The sequence below is a fragment of the Chinchilla lanigera genome, unplaced genomic scaffold, assembly GCF_000276665.1.
Source record: "Chinchilla lanigera isolate Chin_1 unplaced genomic scaffold, ChiLan1.0 scaffold00137, whole genome shotgun sequence".
Taxonomy (NCBI): domain Eukaryota; kingdom Metazoa; phylum Chordata; class Mammalia; order Rodentia; family Chinchillidae; genus Chinchilla; species Chinchilla lanigera.
The window spans coordinates 3,468,996-3,489,083 of record NW_004955538.1 but is presented as its reverse complement, the minus strand read 5'-3'; the positions used below and the strand labels follow the sequence as shown (position 1 = coordinate 3,489,083).

The window sequence follows — 20,088 nt, the reverse complement described above, 5'->3', positions numbered from 1 at the left end:
ATGGTTTGCATATAGTTTTACCTTTTCTTTCTGTTGATAGATTCTTTTGCTGTACAGAATTTTTTTTGTTGTTGTTGTTGTTTTCCGGTACCAGGAATCAAATTCATGACCTTGTGCTTGCCAGGCAGACACTGTGCCACTGAGCTAAATCCCCAGCCCCTGTGCAGAAATTTTTTAGTTTGAAGTAATCCTGTTCTGCTTTTCTTCCACTTGCTTTTGGTGTTATAAAACCTTTCCCAGTGATTTCTTTTAGTTTATAGTTTTAGGTCATATGCTTAGGTTTTTGATCTGCTTTGTGTTAGGTTCTTTGACATGGTGTAAGGCGGAGTCCATCTTGCTCTGCGTTTCCTCTCACTATTGTTGAGGGGCCTGTCCTCCCTTGTTATCCAGCAACTTGTCAAAAGGCTGTGACAGTTAATGCAAGGGCTGCTTCTCAGGCTTTCTGTTCCATCCATCAGTCTGCCTGTTTGTCTTCCTGCCAGTACTGTGATATTTTTATTTATTGCTTATTTTTCTTTATTAGCCCTTTTTCCTGCTTTAAAAGATTTATTATGTTAATTTTTCATTTTGTTTTTAATTTATTATTTTCATTGTTTTTCTTTAACTGCAAAAAGTGCTCAAGTCTATACACATATCTAAAGGATTGTTTTCATTTCCCCGTAGTGTTTAGAGTTGAGGGGACTATATATTTCTCCTTTCTGGCTAATTTTTCAGTTCCATTACACTTATGGTCAAAGGATGTGTCCTGTGAGATTTTTTGTATTCAGCGAAGGTTTCTTTGTTCTTTAATATACACCTTTATTTTTTTTCTGTACTGGGAATTGAATTCACGACCTCACGCTTGCCAGGCAGGCACTGTGCCACTGAGCTAAAACCCTGGCCTACACACCATTTTTTGACTATTCACTGATTTTTTTTTTTTAAAAGCTTTTATTAGTCCATGCCTGCAGTGCATAATGATTATACTCATTGCAGGGAGTGGGTGTGTGTTTGTAGCATATCCTTCTTGGGTTTTTTTGGTTTTTGGTTTTTTGAAACAAGGTCTCACTGTGTAGTTCAGGCTGGCCTCAAATTCACTGTGTAGCCCAGGCTGACCTCAAACTCACAGCAGTCTTCCTACCTCAGCCTCCTGAGTGCTGGGATTACAGGTGTGCACCACCACACCTTGCTCACATTCTATTTCTTTTTATTTCCTTTTCCTTTCCCCTCCATGTTAAGTCATTGAGGCCAGGCATGGTGGTGCATGGTGACGAGGCTGAGGCCTGTCACAAACATCTGGACAGGATAGGGCAGCCACAGCATTCCTATTTTTGCTCTTCACTTTTTTGCAGTGTTTTTTGGTTTCTTCCTTTCTTTTTTTTTCTCTCCTCCCTCCCTCCCTTCCTTCCTTCTGTAGTTCTAAGGATCAAACCCAGGGGCACTCTACCGCTGAGTTGCAGTCCCCGTCCAGGTCTTGCTCATTTGCCCAGTTGGGACTCAAACTTGCCATCCCTCTGCCTCAGCCTCCCTCAGTGCTAGGATTACAGGTGTATGCCACTAAACCTGCCTTTTGATGGCTCTTGTAAACAGTATTTCCTGTACCTTTTTATCTAAATCAATTAGGAACTTTAGTGAATGTCAGTGGTTTACATTTAGTTTCCTTTCTTCCTTCCATAGTTGAAGACCCCATCCGTCACCGTGGGATCCCAACTTATTTGTAATGAAATATTTGCTAGTATTTGCAAACTTACAGCCTTCTATTACAGGTATTAGTGTAAAAATCCTACCTATATTAGAATTTTTAGCACCCCTCTGGTCCCTAGTTCTGATGAGTTGTGTTTTATTAAAGACAGAAATCTTAAAGGCTGTTTTTTAAAGTATCACATTTTTCTCCAAATAATGTCTTTTTTTAGCAACCAAATCTCTAAAAGTAAAAGAAAAAGAAGTGGAAATTGGATGTAGCTCCATCCCACCTTGTGGCAGCCTCTCCCCACCCTTTGGTCACTTGGGTGGGGGCAGAGCCTGCAGCTGCCTGACTTCGTCCTGGGGCTCCGCTGTAACATCCAGCACAGCACAGCCCAGAAGCTCTGGCTCCTGCACAGCATGGTAGTTTGTGCCATTTGGCTTGGCACACACAGTGCCGCAGGACCCAAGTGTTCTGCTTACCACCATCTCCTCTGCCATCTGAAACCTTCACTGGGTCTTTCTTCTCTTGATACGGAGTCTGGCTATGTTGCCCAGAGTGGTGGTCGCAAACTCCCAGCCTCCAGGGATCCTTTTGCCTCTGCCTCCTGAGTACTGGGACCCTAGGTGCCTGTCACGGTGCCTGGCTTTCTCCTCTGGGTCTCTCCCATGAGTTGAATTGGGAATGGAGCCACCTGCAGGATCTCACGGGGCTTCCTGGGGCAGAGCTCAGGATAGAGGTCAGGTGGGTCCTGCCTTGGCCTCCTGAGTGCTGGGATTGAGCTGGGTGTGATGCACACACCTGTAATCTCAGTACTTGGGAGGCTGGGTCAGGTGGGTCCTGATAGAGGTCAGGTGGGTCCTGGGAGGAGGCGCTGGGTGCTGGTGCATGTCCCTCCTGCTCTTCTGGGAACATAGACAAAACTGACCCATGCGTCCAAGGCTTTCCAGGACCCACTACGTATGCACTCTTCTGCTGTCTCCTGTCCACACACGCTCATGGCCACCCTAGCTCTCTCCTGACCTTGTGCTTAGGCCTCAGCTGTGCTCTTTAGCAAGGTCTTCTGGACATTCTGTTTTAAAGCCCTGTGTGTTTCCTTCTATGCAAACACACACACTGCTTGGTGAGCTCTGTGCCCAGACCCAAGGAGGTACTGACAAGGAGCAGTTGTGTGTGTGTGCGCTTATGTGTGTGCCTGTCTGCCCCAAAGCATGCAAGAGCCATGCAAGCTACCTGGTGAACTTAGAGGGTGAATTCACCCTCTCTTAAAAACCCTGGAGAGCACTGTGGAGGGCAGTACTCTCTGGGTGGCCAGGGCCAAGGCTGCTGGGCCGAACCCTGGCCATCTGTGCCCTGAGCAGGCCAGTTCTTGGGAAGGAAGCAGCTTCTCAGCCTTGGGAGGGGACCCTTGGGCACCTATGTGGGTGGAGAGGGGTGGGGCCCTCCGAAGCCTGTGGGCTACGAAGCCCTCTGGTCATTGGCCACACATGTGCAGCTCACTGAGCTGGTGTGTTTGCACAGATCCATGCCTCTACATCCCACGCTTTGCCCACCTGCTGGAGTTTGGGGAGAAGAACCACGAGGTGTCGATGACAGCCCTGAGGCTGCTGCAGCGTATGAAGAGAGACTGGATGCACACGGGCCGGCGGCCCTCAGGCCTCTGTGGAGCAGGTGCGGTAGGAGGCCCAGGCCTACCCCTGGGGTGGCAGCTTAGTTGCACAGTCCAGTTGGGTGCAGTGGCCGCTGTGGTTTTATTTTCTGAGCCAATCTTTGTCTTTGTGCTGCTGAGGATAGACCCAGGCCTCAGATGTGCTGAGCAGATACTGTATGACCAAGTTGCACCCCAGCAGTCATCTTTGACTTTGAGCAGCCAGACCTGTTGGCGTGGATTGTACCCTGAGGGAGGGCTGGCTGTAGAGCTGGCTTCTGTGCCCAGCACTGCCCCAGCCTACAGGGTCTTCAGCCCTCGAGGCCTTTCACCTGCTCCAGCCGAGATAAGAGACAAGGTCTCAGAGAATGAAGGTTGGCAGATGCCCTGACCTTAACCTCAGGCTGTCCATGCTTGGGGGGTTGCCCTCATGATATGCCAGGTTCTTGCTGCAGAAGGTGCTCCCTGACCCTTGCAGGGTAGTTGACCTGTTGCCCACAGATTTGCACTTGGCTCTTGGTGCTGGCCATGGTCTGGCTGACCATGGCTGGACTCTGCCCCCTGACCAAGGGGGGCCTCAACCTGGCAGGGCCCTGGCCTTTTCCAGCACCCAGTTTCCTCTCCTGCTGGAGTGGCAGGTGTTAATGCTCCAGGTGCGTGGCCCTCTCTGTCTGCTGTGGCCTTGGTTAGTATGTGACAAAAGTCACACCCTTGTTCTCCCCAGCCTGGGCCTCAGCTCCTGTCAGGCCCAGTGTCTTCCACCGGAGCTGTGCTGAAGTTAATTAGTGCCTGTTGACTGTGTTGTCAGAGGTCTATGAAGTCCTCAGAGTTTCTGCTTTTTTTTTTTGGTCTTTCTGAGACACAGTCTCACTACACAGTGCAGGCTGGTCTTCAACTCACTTGGTAGCCCAGACTGGTCTCAAACTCATAGTAATCCTCCTGCCTTGGCCTCCTGAGTGCTGGGATTGAGCTGGGTGTGATGCACACACCTGTAATCCCAGTACTTGGGAGGCTGTGGCAGGAAGATCACTGCAAATTTGAGGCTAACCTGGGCTACATGGTGAGTTCAAAACCAGTTTGAACTACATAGTGAAACCCTGTCTCAAAAAGACAACCCCCACTCCCAAAAAGAAAACAAGTCCTGGGATTATAGGCATGTGCCACCATGCCCGGCAGTTTCTGCTTTAATTCTCCTTTTATTTAAAAGTGAGAAGTGCTTCGGCCATGCCCCAAGGAGGCAGGGCTATCGCTGCCCTGGAGCATCTTTGCAGCTCATCTGCTTGGGGAAGGTGGGCTTCACCTGCCCCTCACTCTCCAGGTGAGGGTACCCGCTGCCTTGGCACAGACGTGTTGTGCCCCGTCAGTGACCCTCCAGGGCTGCTGCAGACTATCTGCTCAAGCACAGCCGAGGCTGTGTTCTGAGTACTCTTGTTCTTTCCTAGCCCTTCTGGTTGCAGCGAGGATGCATGATTTCCGGAGAACTGTCAAAGAGGTCATCAGCGTGGTCAAAGTGTGTGAATCCACGCTGCGGAAGAGGTGGGCACTGCCGTTCGTGGTGAGGTGCTTGCAGGCGAGACTGCTCTCAGCCACACACCCGCTCGTCCCAGCCCGGTTCCTGCTGGGTCAGATCGTGTGAGCAAAGTCTGTAGAGGTGCCTGACCTGCCTGCCTGGGCCCATTGTCCTGTGGGTGGTGTGGCCCATCCTTGACCTAGCCCAAGTGACCCATCTCCTCAGATGAGGGCCACCCTGCGTGTATACCCAGGGCACAACGAGGGGTGGCCACGGACATGCTGGCAGTTAATTTACAGTGTGTTGGGGTGACCATGGTGGTCACGTGTGGAGTTTCTCACAGAACAGTGGCCTCTGTCATGCCTCTCACAAGCCTCAGGCACTGGTGGCTGTGCTTCAGTTGAGGGTATCTACTATAGCAGTTTCCAGAGGTTGGTAGGGTTCTTTCACTTTGAATATTTGATCTCTAGGTCTTATTAAAAACTCCAGCCAGGTGTGGGGGGCGTATGCTTATAATCCCTCACTAGGAGGCTGAGGCAGGAGGTTCACCATGAGTTTGAGGCCAGCCTGGGCTACATAATGAGTTCAAGTCTACCCTGAACTACAAAGCAAGACCCTGTCTCCAAAAAACCCAAAAAAACCAAACTTCTCTATTAAGCATTTTGAAAGTGGTATAGAATGTCTCAGATTCAAGCACAAACCAGTCAGAGGGGTGCAGATTCCCCACTCCTGGGCCTGTGTGTGCCACTGCTGATAGGGTCAGTGGAGACTCTTATGTAGATGCAGCCATGTTTCACTCTGTGTAGACTCACAGAATTTGAAGACACCCCCACCAGCCAGCTGACCATCGACGAGTTCATGAAGATTGACCTGGAGGAGGAGTGCGACCCCCCCTCGTACACAGCTGGACAGAGGAAACTGCGGATGAAGCAGGTAGGACCAGTGTTGGCACACTGCCTTTGCTGCCCTGGCTAAGGAATGTCTGCCCATGGGCTCCCTTCTGCCTTGTGCGGAGGCCCCCAGCACTATCCACCCCAGGGCTCACCTCCAGTACCACCTCTGCAGCCTTGCATTGGGTCTGGTTTGCTCTACAAAGCCAGAGTGCAAAGTGGGCCAACCAACGACACATGCTTTGGTACGCCACAGGAATCTGAGAAAAGAGGGCACCTCTTGGGCCGCGGATTTAGCTCAGTGGCACAGTGCCTGCCTGGCAAGCGTGAGGTCATGAGTTCAATTCCTGGTACCAAAAAAAAAAAAGAAGGCACCTCTCTCCACCTCCAGCACAACCGCATCTCATCTCCCTCACCATCCTCTCATCGATGCTGCATGTGTTACACGCTCAGAGCCAGGTCTGCATTCCGCATAGGTGGCAGCGGAGGTACAAGGCCCACCCTGGCCACAGCCTCCTGTCAGGAGCACAGTGCCTGAGGAGAGCTCCACTCACCTCCCTGGTTGGGTTGGCACTGGGAGGTGAGGCGTCCAGCCTGGGACTTTCATCCCTGAGTGTCCCCTCTTCTTTTTCAGCTTGAACAGGTCCTGTCAAAACAACTGGAGGAAGTTGAAGGTAATCAACCAGCCTTGTCACATAAATGCTTCAGTTTTGTTAGAAAGTTTGCTTTGTACTTTCTGCTTTTGCCCACTTCATCCCCCTGTGGGGTTTTTTTGTTTTGTTTTATTTTGTTTTTTGGTCTTTTTGAGACAGTTTCACTGTGCAGTTCAGGCTGGCCTTGAACTCACGTTATAGTCCAAACTGGCCTCAAACACGTAGCAATGCTCCTGCTTAAGCCTCCCGAGTACTGGGATTATAGGTGTGCAACACCACATCTCTCCTTACTCTGTTTTTGACTGATTTTTCTAGGTGAAATATCCAGTTACCAGGATGCCATTGAGAATGAACTGGAGAATAGCCGGCCAAAGGCCAGGGGGGCTCTTGCCAACCTGTCAAAAGATGGTGAGTTCTGCCTGGCTTCGTCGGCCTTGTGTGCTCCAGCCTGGTGCCCCTCAGGTCTCCCCAGCGGCTGACCCTTGACCCCAGCCCTCCTGCCATCCCTTCCATACTAGTCCCACCCCAGGCTGGTGGTCACTTCCTGGTGGTAACATCCTGTGTTGAGCATCCAGTTGCTCCTAGCCACTTGTCAGCACCCACAGATGAACTTGTCAACCTGGCTCCAGCTGCATCCCTGGCTTCCCCAGGCCATCCTCCTGTTGGAGGCCTTGGCTGCCCTCCCGTGCCCTCGGGGTCAGTGTTCTCACTCCTGGCTCAGCCACTCAGGGCAGGAGAGACTCAGCCCTGACCTGGTGTCTGTGGATGCATGACTGGACTCCACAGCCTTCTTCCCTCCCTGCTCACCTTCACTGTCTCGGACTGCATTTGGGCTGTGAACACTGGCTGTAGGGCTCAGCCTATACCTGGGCCTTTTGGAGGTACTGCAGTACTCATGTGCTGGGCAAAGCTCTCTTCTGGGCTGTGTGAAAAGGAAGGAGTACTGCTGCTGTCCTTTGTGCTCTGGTGTGTACACATCTGCTCTGGGCCCAGTGAGCTGTGCCGCACATTGTCTCTGCCTAAGCTTTGGGTTCAGGGTGTGGCTGGGGCCATCTGAAAGCAGGCTCCCTTCCCCATTGGACCCTCGGCTCCATGTTCCAGAGCCCTGTGGACAGCGCAAGCCTGCTGCCTTCTCTATGGTCACAAGTTGTATCTCCCTCCTCTTGTTTCCTCCACTGCTTGCTGCTTGCAAATGATGGTGATTTCTATGCACTGATTTTCTGCTCCTGTGTTAGGAGTTCTATTGTCACTTTCAGTAGTTTTCGTTTATGGTTGGAGTTTCTGAACATCCTGGATTTCTGTCTGAGTCTGGTCACTGCTTGGCCCTGCAGCACCTCACTGAACCTCAGAGGTGGCAGCAGTCATATCTCAAGCCCAGCTCCTGGGGACCAGGGTGTATGCTTTGGGAGCAACACTCCTCGTCTGTCCTGGTGAGGAAATGCCCACCCGTGTGTTTCCATTGAGTGTCCCAGGTGTCCTCAGGGTCAGTGGAGACCATGGGGCTTTCTCTTTAATGGATGAATGTAATCCATGCAGTCTGTCTCCTTGACAGTACCCCTTCAGGCCTGCCCTCGTTCCTGGGAGGCACTGTTAGGCTTCAGAGGTCATCCTGGGAGTCCCTCCCTGGGGTTCCCATCCTATGGAATCTTAAGATACTTCTGATTCTTTTGTTTTGGATATTCTTTCTTACTGTTTTTAATTTTACATAGTTTTATTTTCTGATTTTTTTTTTTTTCCCAGCTAGGTTGATTATCCATTCAGTGAGCATTCACATTTACTTGTAAGTTCTTCTGTCTTCCTGGATGCTGTGTCTTTACGGTCACTCTTTCCTCCCTACTTGCACTGCCCTCTACAGCAGTGCTTCCCTCCAGGGGGTGTTGTCCTCCTCAGAAATGTGAAATTGTTTTCTAGTCTCAGCTGGCTTTTTCTGCAGCATGAAGGAGACTGACAGTCCTGGGGATAGTATCTTCTGACTTGGTCGTTATATATTTTTTTCTTTTCCTGTTTTTTTTTTTTTTGTTGTTGTTGTTTTGTTTTTTTTAAGATGGGGTCTCACTTTGTAGTTCAGATTGGCCTCAAAGTCACTATGTAACCCAGGCTGGCCTCGAACTTGCAGTGATCCTCCTACCTCGGCTTGCCGAGTACTCTCAGACACCCGGTGTTAGCTTCCACTTTGCTGTGAACGTAACCGGGTGTGTTGCTGCTGCTTCTCCTCAGTGTGGCTCCAGCTGCAGCAGTGCCTGTGGGCACCAGGCAGGAAGTGCTCTGTGTCCAGGGTGGGCAGGCAGGCAGGCTGGGTCTGTGCTGGCTTTCACTGTCCTAGCACATCGCTCAGGTCTGCCTTAGGCTGCTTCCTTCAGATCTCTGGTCTTTGCTTTCTTCCACCCAGTTACCTTGTACACAGTGGTGGCTGGTGGATGATGCCCGGTGGCCAGTGCCCTTTTTAGTACTCCTGAGGGTGTCACTAACTGCTCCCTCAGACCAGCTGGCCCACCTGTCAGGGTGAAGGCAGTCCCAAGCTCCACTCTGCCCCTACTGTCACTCTTCGTCATGCTGCCTGCTAGGGGCCATTCTTACACAGCAGAGATCTAGCTTGGCTGTCTGCTCTAGTCTGAAGAGCTTTTTACTTTACTAGCTGAAGGAAGCTCATTTTAGTAGCATTTTTGCATGGAGTTCTCTAAACCATAGTCTTGTGTCTCTGTTAGTAGTTTCCTGTATGTAATTTCATTCCACTCTCTTTGGGGCCGTACTGTATCTCTTCACACCTGCCCCAATCATGACAGAACAGGTGTGTTTCTCCTTCCCATTTCCTGCCTGTTGTCAGGCTGTTCCGTCTGCTGCCAATGGGAACCTGGAGTGGCAGTGGGAGAATGGAGGCTGTGGGCCTAGTGCTTGGCTCAGGTGGGGAAGGCTGTGGGTAGGACTGAGGTTCTTAGGCCAGTGGGAGCCACACAGGGCTTGGGAACAGAGGCAGGGTGGGGAGGGGGCTGCCACAGGGTGGAGGAGGTAGGCTCCTCAGGTACTGTGTTAGCACGTGAAGGCTTCTCCCAGGACCTACGCCAGCTTATCTTGAGGGGAACTTTGTACAACAACCCAGGCCCCTGTGGGTTACACTTGACTGTGTTGGGCCATCACATGTAAGTACCTGCTTGCCCCAGGAAGGCATCTGTGCAGACCGGTACCCTCCTGGCGCATACAGTGCTGGGCCTGAGCTCTCACTAGAACATACTTAGCAACTAAAGCAGAGTGAAGTGTTTTCAAATGTGTCTTTTAAGTAAGTTTAGCATGCAGTGATTTCTTAGGCATTTTGAAGGATGATCAGCACACGGTAAACCATCCTTATTTAAAGTGAGCCCTTTGGTTTTTGAGTTTTGATGAGTGCGTACAGCACCTGTGAAGCCAGCATCGTGTCAGGCCACTCGCAGACGTGTCACTGCCAAGTCCTCGTGCGTTTCACAGTGCCCCCACCTGGCCTCAGGCTGCCCCCTGGTGCCTTCTGTGCCTAAGTAGTTGTGTTTCTAGACTTCTGTGCTGAAGTCTTTCGTATACATAGCTTGCACTCGTTTATCCTCTGGCTTTGAGTCATCTGTCAACCATTTATGGCTTTTTATTGTGGTGTAACAGACCATGAATGTACTGAGGTTGCTTCTCCATTTATCTGTTGAAGGGCCTTTGGGGTACTTCCTGTTTTGGGTCTTACAGATACTGTGAACACTTGTGTGCAATCTGTGGACATTAATTAATTTCTTTTGTCTTGAGCAAGGGGCAGAATTGTGGGGTCTTGTGGAAAGTGGTGCTTAAGCTTCAAAGAACCCAGCATGCTTCCTGAGCTGCCACAGTGTTGCCTTCCCTTGGGAGCTCCGGAGGCTCCACATCCTCCCACTCAGTATGATGTACAAATCTTCTGGAGCCATGTGGTGGTAGCACTCGTGGTGTGACCTGGCAAACCCGTGTTTCTCTAACTGTCCCAGGAGCATAGTGTGTTTCTTGCTGAAGCTGGGGGTGCATCATGTGCTCCGCATCCCGCTTTACTAGAATGTGACCCACAGAGAAGCCTATGGGTCTCTTCTTACTGTCATGACAGTGTCATGCAGAGGGCAGAGGTACTTAATTCTTCCAAAATCTGTCTTATTAGTATCTTCTGGATTCTACTTCTGGTGTCACATCTAAGGAAGGCATCTGTGCCGAGTCTCAAATCTCAAACACTTGCTTTTTCTTACAGTGCATGTGCTGTTAGCCCTCCCCTCAGGCCTGAGTGCATTTGGGATAGCTTCTACATACAGCATGTGGTTTGGCCAGGTCACTCTTGCTCACAAATACCCAGTGCTGCTGCTGGCAGGACTATGCTTTCTGTGCTGCATCAAAAGTATGCTTTTTGCTGGTGCTTTTCATCTTAGTTATTTTTGCAACTTGGCAAAAATGTTTCTGTCACAGAAGCAGCTGTCAGACTCCTGTCTTTTGACAGGTAATTTGTAATTGTGTCTCCAGGCTCTGTTGAGGATACCACATCCAGCCTCTTTGGCGAGGAGGACGCTGAGGATGAGGAGCTGGAGGCAGCTGCCAGCCACATGAACAAGGACTTTTACCGGGACCTTCTGGGTGGAGGCAGCAGCAACTCGGATGCAGTAGAGATCCCCGAGGAGGGCGGCCAGCCCTTGGCCCTGGAGTCCCTGCTTGGCCCGCTGCCCACAGCAGCCAGCTTAGGCATCTCAGACTCCATCCGTGAATGTATATCGTCCCCAAGCGGGGATCCCAGTAAGTGCTTGTGGGACAGGGACAGGAAATGTTTCCAGTCTGTCCGGTCTCTTTCTTGGAGTGAACGAAAAGCTACCATAGACTTCCCATGTGTTCTGAAATGGTAGGCTGGGACCCCCCTATTTCCTTCCCACACAGCCTGTGCGAGGGACAGAGAGCCAGCACATGCCAGCTCCCCTTGGTGCCAAGGCTTCCCTCCTGCATTGCCAGTCTCTGTGCTGGAGCGTTGCTGGAGTAGCAGCAACAACCTGGAGGAGGTGTGGAGTCTCTAGGGGACTAGGACCAATGCCACTTGTCCCGTCCCTTGTTGGGTGTGGCTGAGAATTTACCCTGGGGGCCTGTGCCTCTCCCTTCTCAAGCACATTGCTTATTGCACTAGAGCACTGCAGTGATGAGCCCTCAAGCAGGGACAGCTGCCCTGCCATGCAGTGCTAGATCCCTGCTGCTCCTTGCCCATCCCACATTTTAAAACATCATCAGGCCAGCCTTAAGGAAGGGCCAGAGCACTAGGAGCTTAGCAGGGCTGGTCAGTCCCTTCTCGATTCTCCGCAAGGACAGGCTCCTCCTCAGTGTATCTCCTGGTGCCCTGTGCGATATGTCACTCAGTCACAGCCTCCAGGACATTGTGCAGCTGTCCTGGTATCAGGGCTCTAAGAGCGCTGGGCAGAGGCAGCCAGGCACAGTGACCCCAGAGCAGGAAGAGGCTACTCCAGCAAGGCTAGGAGAGCACAGGGAGCACAGCAACCACAGAGGACCCCAGGCCTTCCCATGAAGGCTGAGGTGGTTGGCTGAGGTGGTTGGGTACCCCAGGCCTAGGGGCCTTGCAAGGGCAGCCTGATCTCTTTTGGTGCAGACTTCACTCTTGCCCATGCTGGGTCCAGAAGGCGGGGAGGCTCCCTGAAGCTGGGCTCTGGAACTCACCCTCATATCTGCCCCAGCCTCGCATGCCTGGCTGTATCTCCCTGCCTGGAGGGAGCTCATGTCCCCATCTTGGCCCTTGGCAGGGGTGTTGGAGCTTTTTCTGCAGCTGCAGCCTGCCTTCCTGTCTTCTCATGTAGCCTTGCTGTCTCCTCCAGCATGGAGACATCCTGTGGGTGGGGTGAGGTTGCAGGCTTCTGGCAGCCCCTTGACACAGCTGAGCCTGGATGGCCCAGGCGATGCTTGCACCCCTCTGACAGGGCTACTCCTGAGTGACATTGATGTGATGCTTCCCTCTAGAAGACGCCTCGGGGGACGGTGAGCTGGATCTCAGTGGCATCGATGACCTAGAAATTGACAGAGTAAGCACTGCCTCTCGCCTTCTTGGAAGTCAGTTTATGGGGATGGGTGGCTCCCTGCCCAAGGCCTATTGCTGCCTCTGGCCTCTCAGGACCCTCTGGCTGGAAAGGGCAAGGGAGTAAAAGGTATCCATGTGGAGCAGAGGCCTGTCTATGTTTCTCCTTCCTTTAACAATTTGAATATACAGCCAGGCCCAGTGACTCGTACCTGTTGTAATCCCAGCACTGTGGGAGGCTAAGGCAGGAAGACTGCAAACCAGGAAACTCAGAGACTTAGTGAAACCCTGTCTCAAAATAAAAACTGAAAAAAAGGCTGGGGGTGTAACTCATTTTAAAAGCTCTGGGTTCACTCCTAGTGCTACTAACAGCAGCAACAAGAGTCATAAATAATAATAAATAAAGGGAAAGTACATTCATTGGAGAGAGATCTTAGCGTACGCTTGGCGTATGGAAGCTCCAAGCTGAAGTTCTTCCCTGTGCCCACACAGTACATCCTGAATGAGGCAGAAGCCCGGGTGAAGGCAGAGCTGTGGATGCGGGAGAATGCTGAGTATCTGCGAGAACAGAGGGGTAAGTGCCCCTTGTCTGCTTGGTGCCTGGTGCACGGGCCCTTGCTGACACAGCCCACCTTGACTTCTAGAGAAAGAAGCGAGAATAGCGAAGGAGAAGGAGCTGGGCATCTATAAGGAGCACAAGGTAGGTGCCTCCAACATGCCCAGGGTTCAGCTGCCCCCTGTAGTACCTGCAGGTAGGAGGGGACAGATCTGTGGACTGTCCCTTCCCAGTGACCCTAGACCAGGCTAGGCAGGCAGTTGAGAGCTATATGTTCTGGACCCCACATTGCGTCCCTGGCTGCCAGGTTGCCCTGATTTGGCCACGTGCATTGCATAGACTCCATCACCAATGGATCTGCCACCCTAGTTGGGGTGAGTCCCCAGCATGGGTGTCAGAGCCTCAGAGCTAGACAGGGTCCCTGGCCTTGAGTTCCTGTGGAGAGTGCGAGAGGTCCCATGTCTGTCATTTTCTCTGATGACCTGGGAAAATCTGTGCCCTGCCTTCCCTGCTGACCATCACAGTGACTGACTCAGCTGCTCACTCCAGAGGACCCCAAAGCCCAGGACACTCCTTACCCAGTAGCATGTTCTGCACCCTGAGACATGCTGGGCACTCTCCTCTTTCTTTTTGATGGGCACCTGTGCTGGGATAGTCGGTGTGCAGGAAATGAGGTGGGAGGTGGCACAGCTGGGTGTCCCCGGTGTGGCCTGAGGAGCCCTCTCTGGCTCCCCTGGGTGCTGCAGCTGCCATGCGTGGGACCAATCACAGGGTGTAGGTGATGGCCCACGTGAGGACTCACAGTTGTGTTTTCACTCAAGCCCAAAAAGTCTTGCAAGCGCCGTGAGCCCATCCAGGCCAGCACTGCCAGGGAGGCCATTGAGAAGATGCTGGAGCAGAAGAAAATCTCGAGCAAGATCAACTACAGCGTGCTTCGCGACCTCAACAGCAAGGGTGCAGGTAGCCCCCAGAGGAACGACATGCAGCCCACCGAGAAGGGCAATGCCAGGAAGCTGTCATGGAGGAGAGTGGTGGCCAGCAGGAGCGGGGCCGACCCTGGGACCAGTGTGGGGAAGAGGTACCGTCCTGTCCCTTGGGCTGGCTGTCAGGGTTGGGGTGGAGCCTCTGGAGCTGTGCTAGCCCTGCCCCACTGTGTGCTGGAGCTGATGGGCTGTCCAGGCGTAGTGTGGGCCATGTCCTGATTCCCCTCACCCAGCAGTATCAGGGTCTGCTCTATCTTGAGGAGGCCAAGGGATGCCCAGTGGGATGGCCAGCCACCAGTCCATGCCTTCTCTGGGCAACTTGCTTGCCCAGCTGGAGGGAGGAGAGCTGACTGCAGCTGGCAGGTAGGTGTGGGTGAAGTGGTGAGCAGTGGCACAGCAGCACCTCCTGGCAGGAGAGAGGGTCAGCACTGCCCTGCAGCTGAGCAAGGAGCCATCAGGCGGTGCTGCAGTGTTTCTGACAGTGCCCCGGGCACTGGCCAGTGCATCCCTCCCATGAAGAAGGCTGGGCATGGCAAGCGCCCCTCTGCCTGGGTTCCTTATGGGGTGCTCCCCACCCCATTCTCAGCCGGTGCTTTCTTTGACTCCGCCCTAGAAGGAGAGATGTCTTAAGGCATTCCTTTCCCTCTGAAGCTGGAGCCAACATCTCTCTGTGTGTCTGTTCCCATTGTGTTGTTTCCTTTTGCTGTTGCTAGTGGCTTTATTTCACAATACCAAGCTAGTGGTCTATGTCAGTTTGCTTACCAGTCTGGCCTTCCTGGGGCTTCTAGGATTCGTGTCATGCTCACAGAGTCCTTTTCTGTGTCCAATTATAAGCATATCCACCATGACTTTCCTTCTAATAGCAATATGGTTTTATTTTTTTATGTCCTAAGTTTTGATCTATCGGAAATCTTTTTTTTGAGACAGTTTTGCTATGTAGTTCAGGCTGACCTTGAACTCACGGGAATCTTCCTGCCTCAGCCTCCCAAGTGCTGGGATTATAGGCATGCACCACCATGCTCAGATAGAATTTATTTTCATGTGAGGCTGGGGGTGAGACCACGTGGCTGTTCTAGTTGGTGACCACTGACGGTACCCTGTCTCTACAAAACCCCATCTTTGTGCTGGTAGCAGAGGTCCCTGTGTACATACATGCTGTCGCTGAGCTGCTGGTGCCCTACTGTCCTGATGTGGTATTTGGTGGGCCGGGTCCTTAGGAGAACATCCTTTGTAGCCTGTTCATCTTCCCTAAATAGAGAGTCAGGGGTCTTCTCCCACTGCCACTTTGCCTTGTTCAGTGGGGGTTACTCTTATGTCCTCAGCTTGGGCACACAGTTGCTTCAGGGTCTCCTTGAGTCCAGGCCCTGCGTGTTTGCTTCTGGCACGGTCTGCATGATGCCTTCAGTTGCCTCTGTATGAGGGTATCATTGGTCCTTCTGTCCACTGTTTTCCCTGCCATGGTTTAAGTTGTTTTCCGTAGTGTTCTGAGTCCCAGGTGGCTCAGAACATTCTGTCATCTTATGTGAGCGCACAAATTTCCTCAGTTAGCCTTCACCAGGTCCATTTGCTCCTGAGACTGCTGTCCTATGGTTTCTCAATGGCCATTTGAGACCTGGTGTCCCAGGGCACCCCTTCCTTGTACATATAGGAGAGGGTGGGGCTGGGGATTTAGCTCAGCGGCAAAGCACCTGCCTGGCAGGCGCAAGGTTGTGAGTTCGGTTCCTGGTACCGGCGAAAAACCAAAAAGAAAAAAAAAAAGACATATAGGAGAGGGTAGCTGAGGTGGGGTTGGGAAGGTCCCAGGGCTGGGGTCCCACAGGGTCTCCGCTGTTACCTGCTGTGCCCACAGTGCCAGCTTCACCTATTAGCTTTAGCCCAAGCCATTGCAGGTCCACCCTGATTCCTGCCTAGGCCTATCTGAGCCAAGAGTTCTACCTCGTGTGGCAGTTCTGACCAGCTGCCTAGCAGCCCAGGTGTACACATGTGTGTGTCTTCCCTGAGTGCCCTAAGTGGTCAGGACAGTTTGTGAAAATCTGGTCTCCTGAAGAGGACGTAAAGCCTCAGCGTTTGTCTGTCCTCACCCTGGACAGAGAGAGGCCCCACGCAGCATGGGGCTCCTGCCCTTCTCCATTGGCCCCACTGCAGGGCTGGCCCTCTGTCAGAGGTTCCTAACCGGCTGCTGTACTAGGTCTTTTGGGCCACCAGGTTTGGCCTACCAGGGACCCCTGGGCAGGAGGAAGGGCTCAAAGGGTTGATGGACAGGGAGGATGCAGGACTAACAGCTTGTGGGGGCCTCCCCAGAGGGGACCTGGGGCAGTCTCAGACATAGTGGCCCACTCGTTGGACATCCCCACTTGTGTCACTGCCATGGAGCAGGCAAAGCACCCTTCACTCCCCATGTGCCCAAGTACCCTCAGCTCCAGGACAGCAGAGCGCTGGGTTGCCTGCCTCTCGCTGTGCCACACGGGACATTGCACCCTCTGATGGCACAGGAGCATGAGCTAGGGCTTGAGGGTGCAGAAGGTGTCCCCCTGAGTGGGCAGTAATGTTCAATACCTGCTGCTAGAAGGGGACCTCTGGCAGGCCCAGCAAACCCCAACCTTGCTCCCAGCCAGGTGGTGCCCAGCCCCCCATGCTGTAGTTGTCAGCTGGGGAGAGGTGTGGGGGTGGCTGTTACCCTGGGTCAGGTGTGTTTGTGGAATTCCACTGTGACATTTACTGTCAGGGCTGAGAGGTTGACAGCTGGAGCTGGCAGTGGGAATGGTGAGGATAGCTGGTAGCCCCAAGACAGCCAGGGTGATCCTGGGCATGACTCCATTCTGGTGGTCACACGAGCAACCAGCCCAGGAAGCTCCCTGTGTTTAGGGGCTCTGTGGCGTCCACAGTATCTCCAGGGCTGATCTGGCATGTCAGCAGGCAGACGTCAGCCACAGAGGTGAGCCTGAGCACTTGCTGCCACACAGCTGTGCCCCATAGGGAAGGGCTCCACTGTCCAGCCTCTCGCCACAGGCCATGTCCACTCGGCCCACCTGAGCAGCACTATGGCCAGGATGTGGGAACAAGCCCACCTTCCCTCAAGTGGGCAGCCTTTCTTCCCCTCTGAAGAGACTTAGCGTGCTCCTGTCCCTATGGACATCTCTGTGCTGGGGGTTAGGGGCTGGAAGGCAGGCCTGGTGTAGGGTGCCTCTGTGCCCTGGGGCAGGGAGGCATGACTGCCTTCCCTTCTTCCTCAGGGGCTGGTGGTGTGGGGAGAACTGAGTACATCTGTACCATGTGGACCCTGTCCATGACCCTTACATGGTGTCCAGAAGTCTGGGGCAGGACAGCCCATACTTGATCTTAGCCACATAAGTGGCCAAGAAGCAATGGGGCAGGACAGACTATCCATACCTCTCAGTTCTTTGGCATCTGTGGACTCATCAGGAAAGGAGCCATTGCTGTGGCTTTTGCGTCTTTGTGTCACAGACACACAGCAGAAGCCAGGGGCAGATACTGATTAACACAAGATGCACAACAGAGTAGAGTTAAGATGGACCTGGCTGGGCTCCTCCGGGCAGCAGCAAGGGCAACACACCCAGAAAAAGCCAGGAAGGAACAAGTAGGGCCTGGGATCAAGAGGGGACCTGAGGACAGGAAGAGAGACCTAGGGGAGGAGCCTTGATGAACACTGGGGTGGACCAGGAACCTGGAGTCAACCAGAGAGGCGTGAAGGCCAGGGACAGTGCCTGCAGCCACTGGGTGGAGTTGGTCCATGCCATGCAACACCAGGCCTGGCCCTCTGAGCTGCGGCTTACAGGCATTCAGCAGGCAGGCCAGGCTGTGACCACACTGCTCTCTTTCAGGTTGAGGCCTCTGGTGTCTACACAGCCAGCTAAGAAAGCAGCCGTGGGAGAGGTATGTCTCTTGGCACACAAGCAGGGCCTGGGAATTGTTCACCACTGCTCAGCACAGGCAGTCACTGGTGCTCATGGTTCAGGCAGCTGGGTCACAGAGGCAGAGTGGGGAGGTGAGACCAGGCACAGATCTGCTCCCGGGCACTGAGGGTGAGGATGAGGGTAAGCTGGGCCTGGATGTCTGATGGTGCAGCTTGCTACACAGCCTCAGGAGACCACAGGGCCCAGTGGACACGGAGCCAGACAGACCTCTGACCAGTTCAGACATGGGGCAGGAGTGCTGAGTTCCATCCAGGGCCAACCTGGAGAGGTTAGGAGGGTGGCCTGTGTGCGGCTCCTGTCCCAGGCTGACCCTCTCCTTCCAGGCTGCATTTCTGAACTCCCCTGCCCTGGGACCCGAACTGGCCAGGCCAGCAGCAGTGCTGGTGGAGAGCGGCCCAGTGTCCTACCACCCTGAGGAGGTAGCTGACGAGGATGATGCAGATGAGGATGATGGGGAACCCTGCATCAGTGCCCTGAAAATGCTGGGCAGCAATGGTAGGTGTATCCCATGTGGTTGGTGGGCAGGCACAGAAGCTGGGTGGGGCATCAGAGAGATGAAAACATAGACCATTTGTCCTTGATGAAGCCTGAGCTCAAACTGTGAGCTTCAGACTAAGACTTCTCTGGAAGGAAAGGAATTTGAACTAAGTTGGGACTATGTTGGCCATGTTGGTGGGTCTGCAGCCCTTGGATATGCTAGAAAGAGCTGGGTGGGGCTGAGGCGCCCACTGTGAGGGCTGCAGGCTCCAAGCTTACTGGTACACAGGGTCACCTGCATGCTTTCTTTTCACATGGGCCTCGTGAGAAGCCAAGGCCCCATACTAGGCTCCCACAAACATGCAGGAACAAGGGATCACAGGGTTAGCTCCCACCATGTGCGGCCTAGGGTGGGTCCACAGGATATCCATTCTCCCGTGATTGTGCTTTGTAGCTTATGGTTGTGATGGCGATGATGATGATGGCTACTGAATGTGACCTCAAGACCAGCAGCATCCTGATTGGACCCTGAGCACATCTCATGGGGGCTGGCGGGACCCCCAGGCATGGACCCCAAGACTTGAGGCCAGCCAGCACCTCCTGCTTGCTTGGATGCTCTCATCCCTCAGCCCATGTGGCCTCCATAGCACTTAACCATGGGACCATGTTTGAGCAACGTAAGGAGCATTTCTACGCAGTAGGGGAAGTTGGACCAGCCTCTGTCTGACAGGACATGGCCAGGGAGCCCCTGAAAGCTGGGTTCCATCGTATGGCCCAGCTTGCTGTTACTGGCCCAATGGAGAACCCTCAGAGGTGGGCACTATCATGTCCCCATTGTGAGGAAACAAACAGGAGCCCCTGGCCCAGCTTGCCAGCCCTGTACTCCAGGATTCTGCTCTTGTCCCACAGCCTGAGGGCCCTGGCCTTGTGCAGTGAGTCCATGGGGGCAGCCAGCTGCTTCTGCACTCTTATCACCACATGAGTCTAGAGCCAGTCCTCTGCCTTGAGCCTCCTTCCAAGAGGCATGAGCTCCCCACTACCTCTGGGACCCCCTTACTGTAAGGCAGCACAGGGGCAACACAGGATAAGGGGTCTGCACCTGGAGCTCAGGGGCCATCCTGGAGCTCAGGCCTCTTCACCTGCAGGGCCTTGAGCCCTGCCTCCCTGTCTATGGCCCTAGGGTGAAGAAAGCAGGGCTTCTACCTAATTTAGGGCAAGGACACTGGCCTCCAGGTGGGTGGGCTGGGTGTCCTATGCTGCTCTGCCTCTGGGGCAAGACCCAAGCCAATGCGGAAACAGCATGTTGGGGCCTGAAGTCCTCAGCCTTCCTTTTGCCCTGCCTATACCTACAGCCAGCCTAGTCCAGAACTGCTGTGCTTCAAGTGAACTAATGCAGAAAGACCTGTATCTGAGCAGAAATTGGCTGAAGTGTGTGTCTGTGATTTCATGTCTGGCTCTCTGACGGGCCTTCAACATGGCACATCTGACCCTGTGGTTCCCAGCATGCCTTAGGCACCCTGGTTGGGCAGGTGGTGGGCAAGTCTTCAGGGCCATCCTCCCACAACAAGTCTCCATGGGGAGCAGCTCCCCATTCCTTGAGTTCCACCTGCCTGAGCTCAGGTCTGTCTCAGGTCAGGATGTGGAGCTGCTCTCTCCCAGTGTGCCCCACTTTGGCCCTGGGAATGGAGAGAAAATGCTAGAAGGCCCAAGGCTGTCCTGGGGGAGAAGTGTCTGAGCTGCAGATT

General features: G+C 53.3%; 1 protein-coding gene across 1 annotated transcript in view; it reads left to right on the top strand.

The window, feature by feature from the left end:
• Nucleotides 1–19,762, top strand: part of Brf1 (BRF1, RNA polymerase III transcription initiation factor 90 kDa subunit) — a gene marked incomplete at its 5' end in the record, with an annotated part of 75,383 nt that extends 55,621 nt beyond the window's left edge. Inside the window, 13 exon segments of the mRNA XM_005410860.2 lie at nt 3,185–3,334; nt 4,754–4,847; nt 5,628–5,754; nt 6,346–6,385; nt 6,680–6,772; nt 10,853–11,119; nt 12,338–12,399; nt 12,885–12,966; nt 13,037–13,092; nt 13,770–14,026; nt 17,774–17,825; nt 18,190–18,361; nt 18,798–19,762. Coding sequence (XP_005410917.1) covers nt 3,185–3,334; nt 4,754–4,847; nt 5,628–5,754; nt 6,346–6,385; nt 6,680–6,772; nt 10,853–11,119; nt 12,338–12,399; nt 12,885–12,966; nt 13,037–13,092; nt 13,770–14,026; nt 17,774–17,825; nt 18,190–18,361; nt 18,798–18,835 — 1,490 coding nt within the window. The 3' untranslated portion in view covers nt 18,836–19,762.
• Nucleotides 19,763–20,088: the final 326 nt, after the last annotated feature.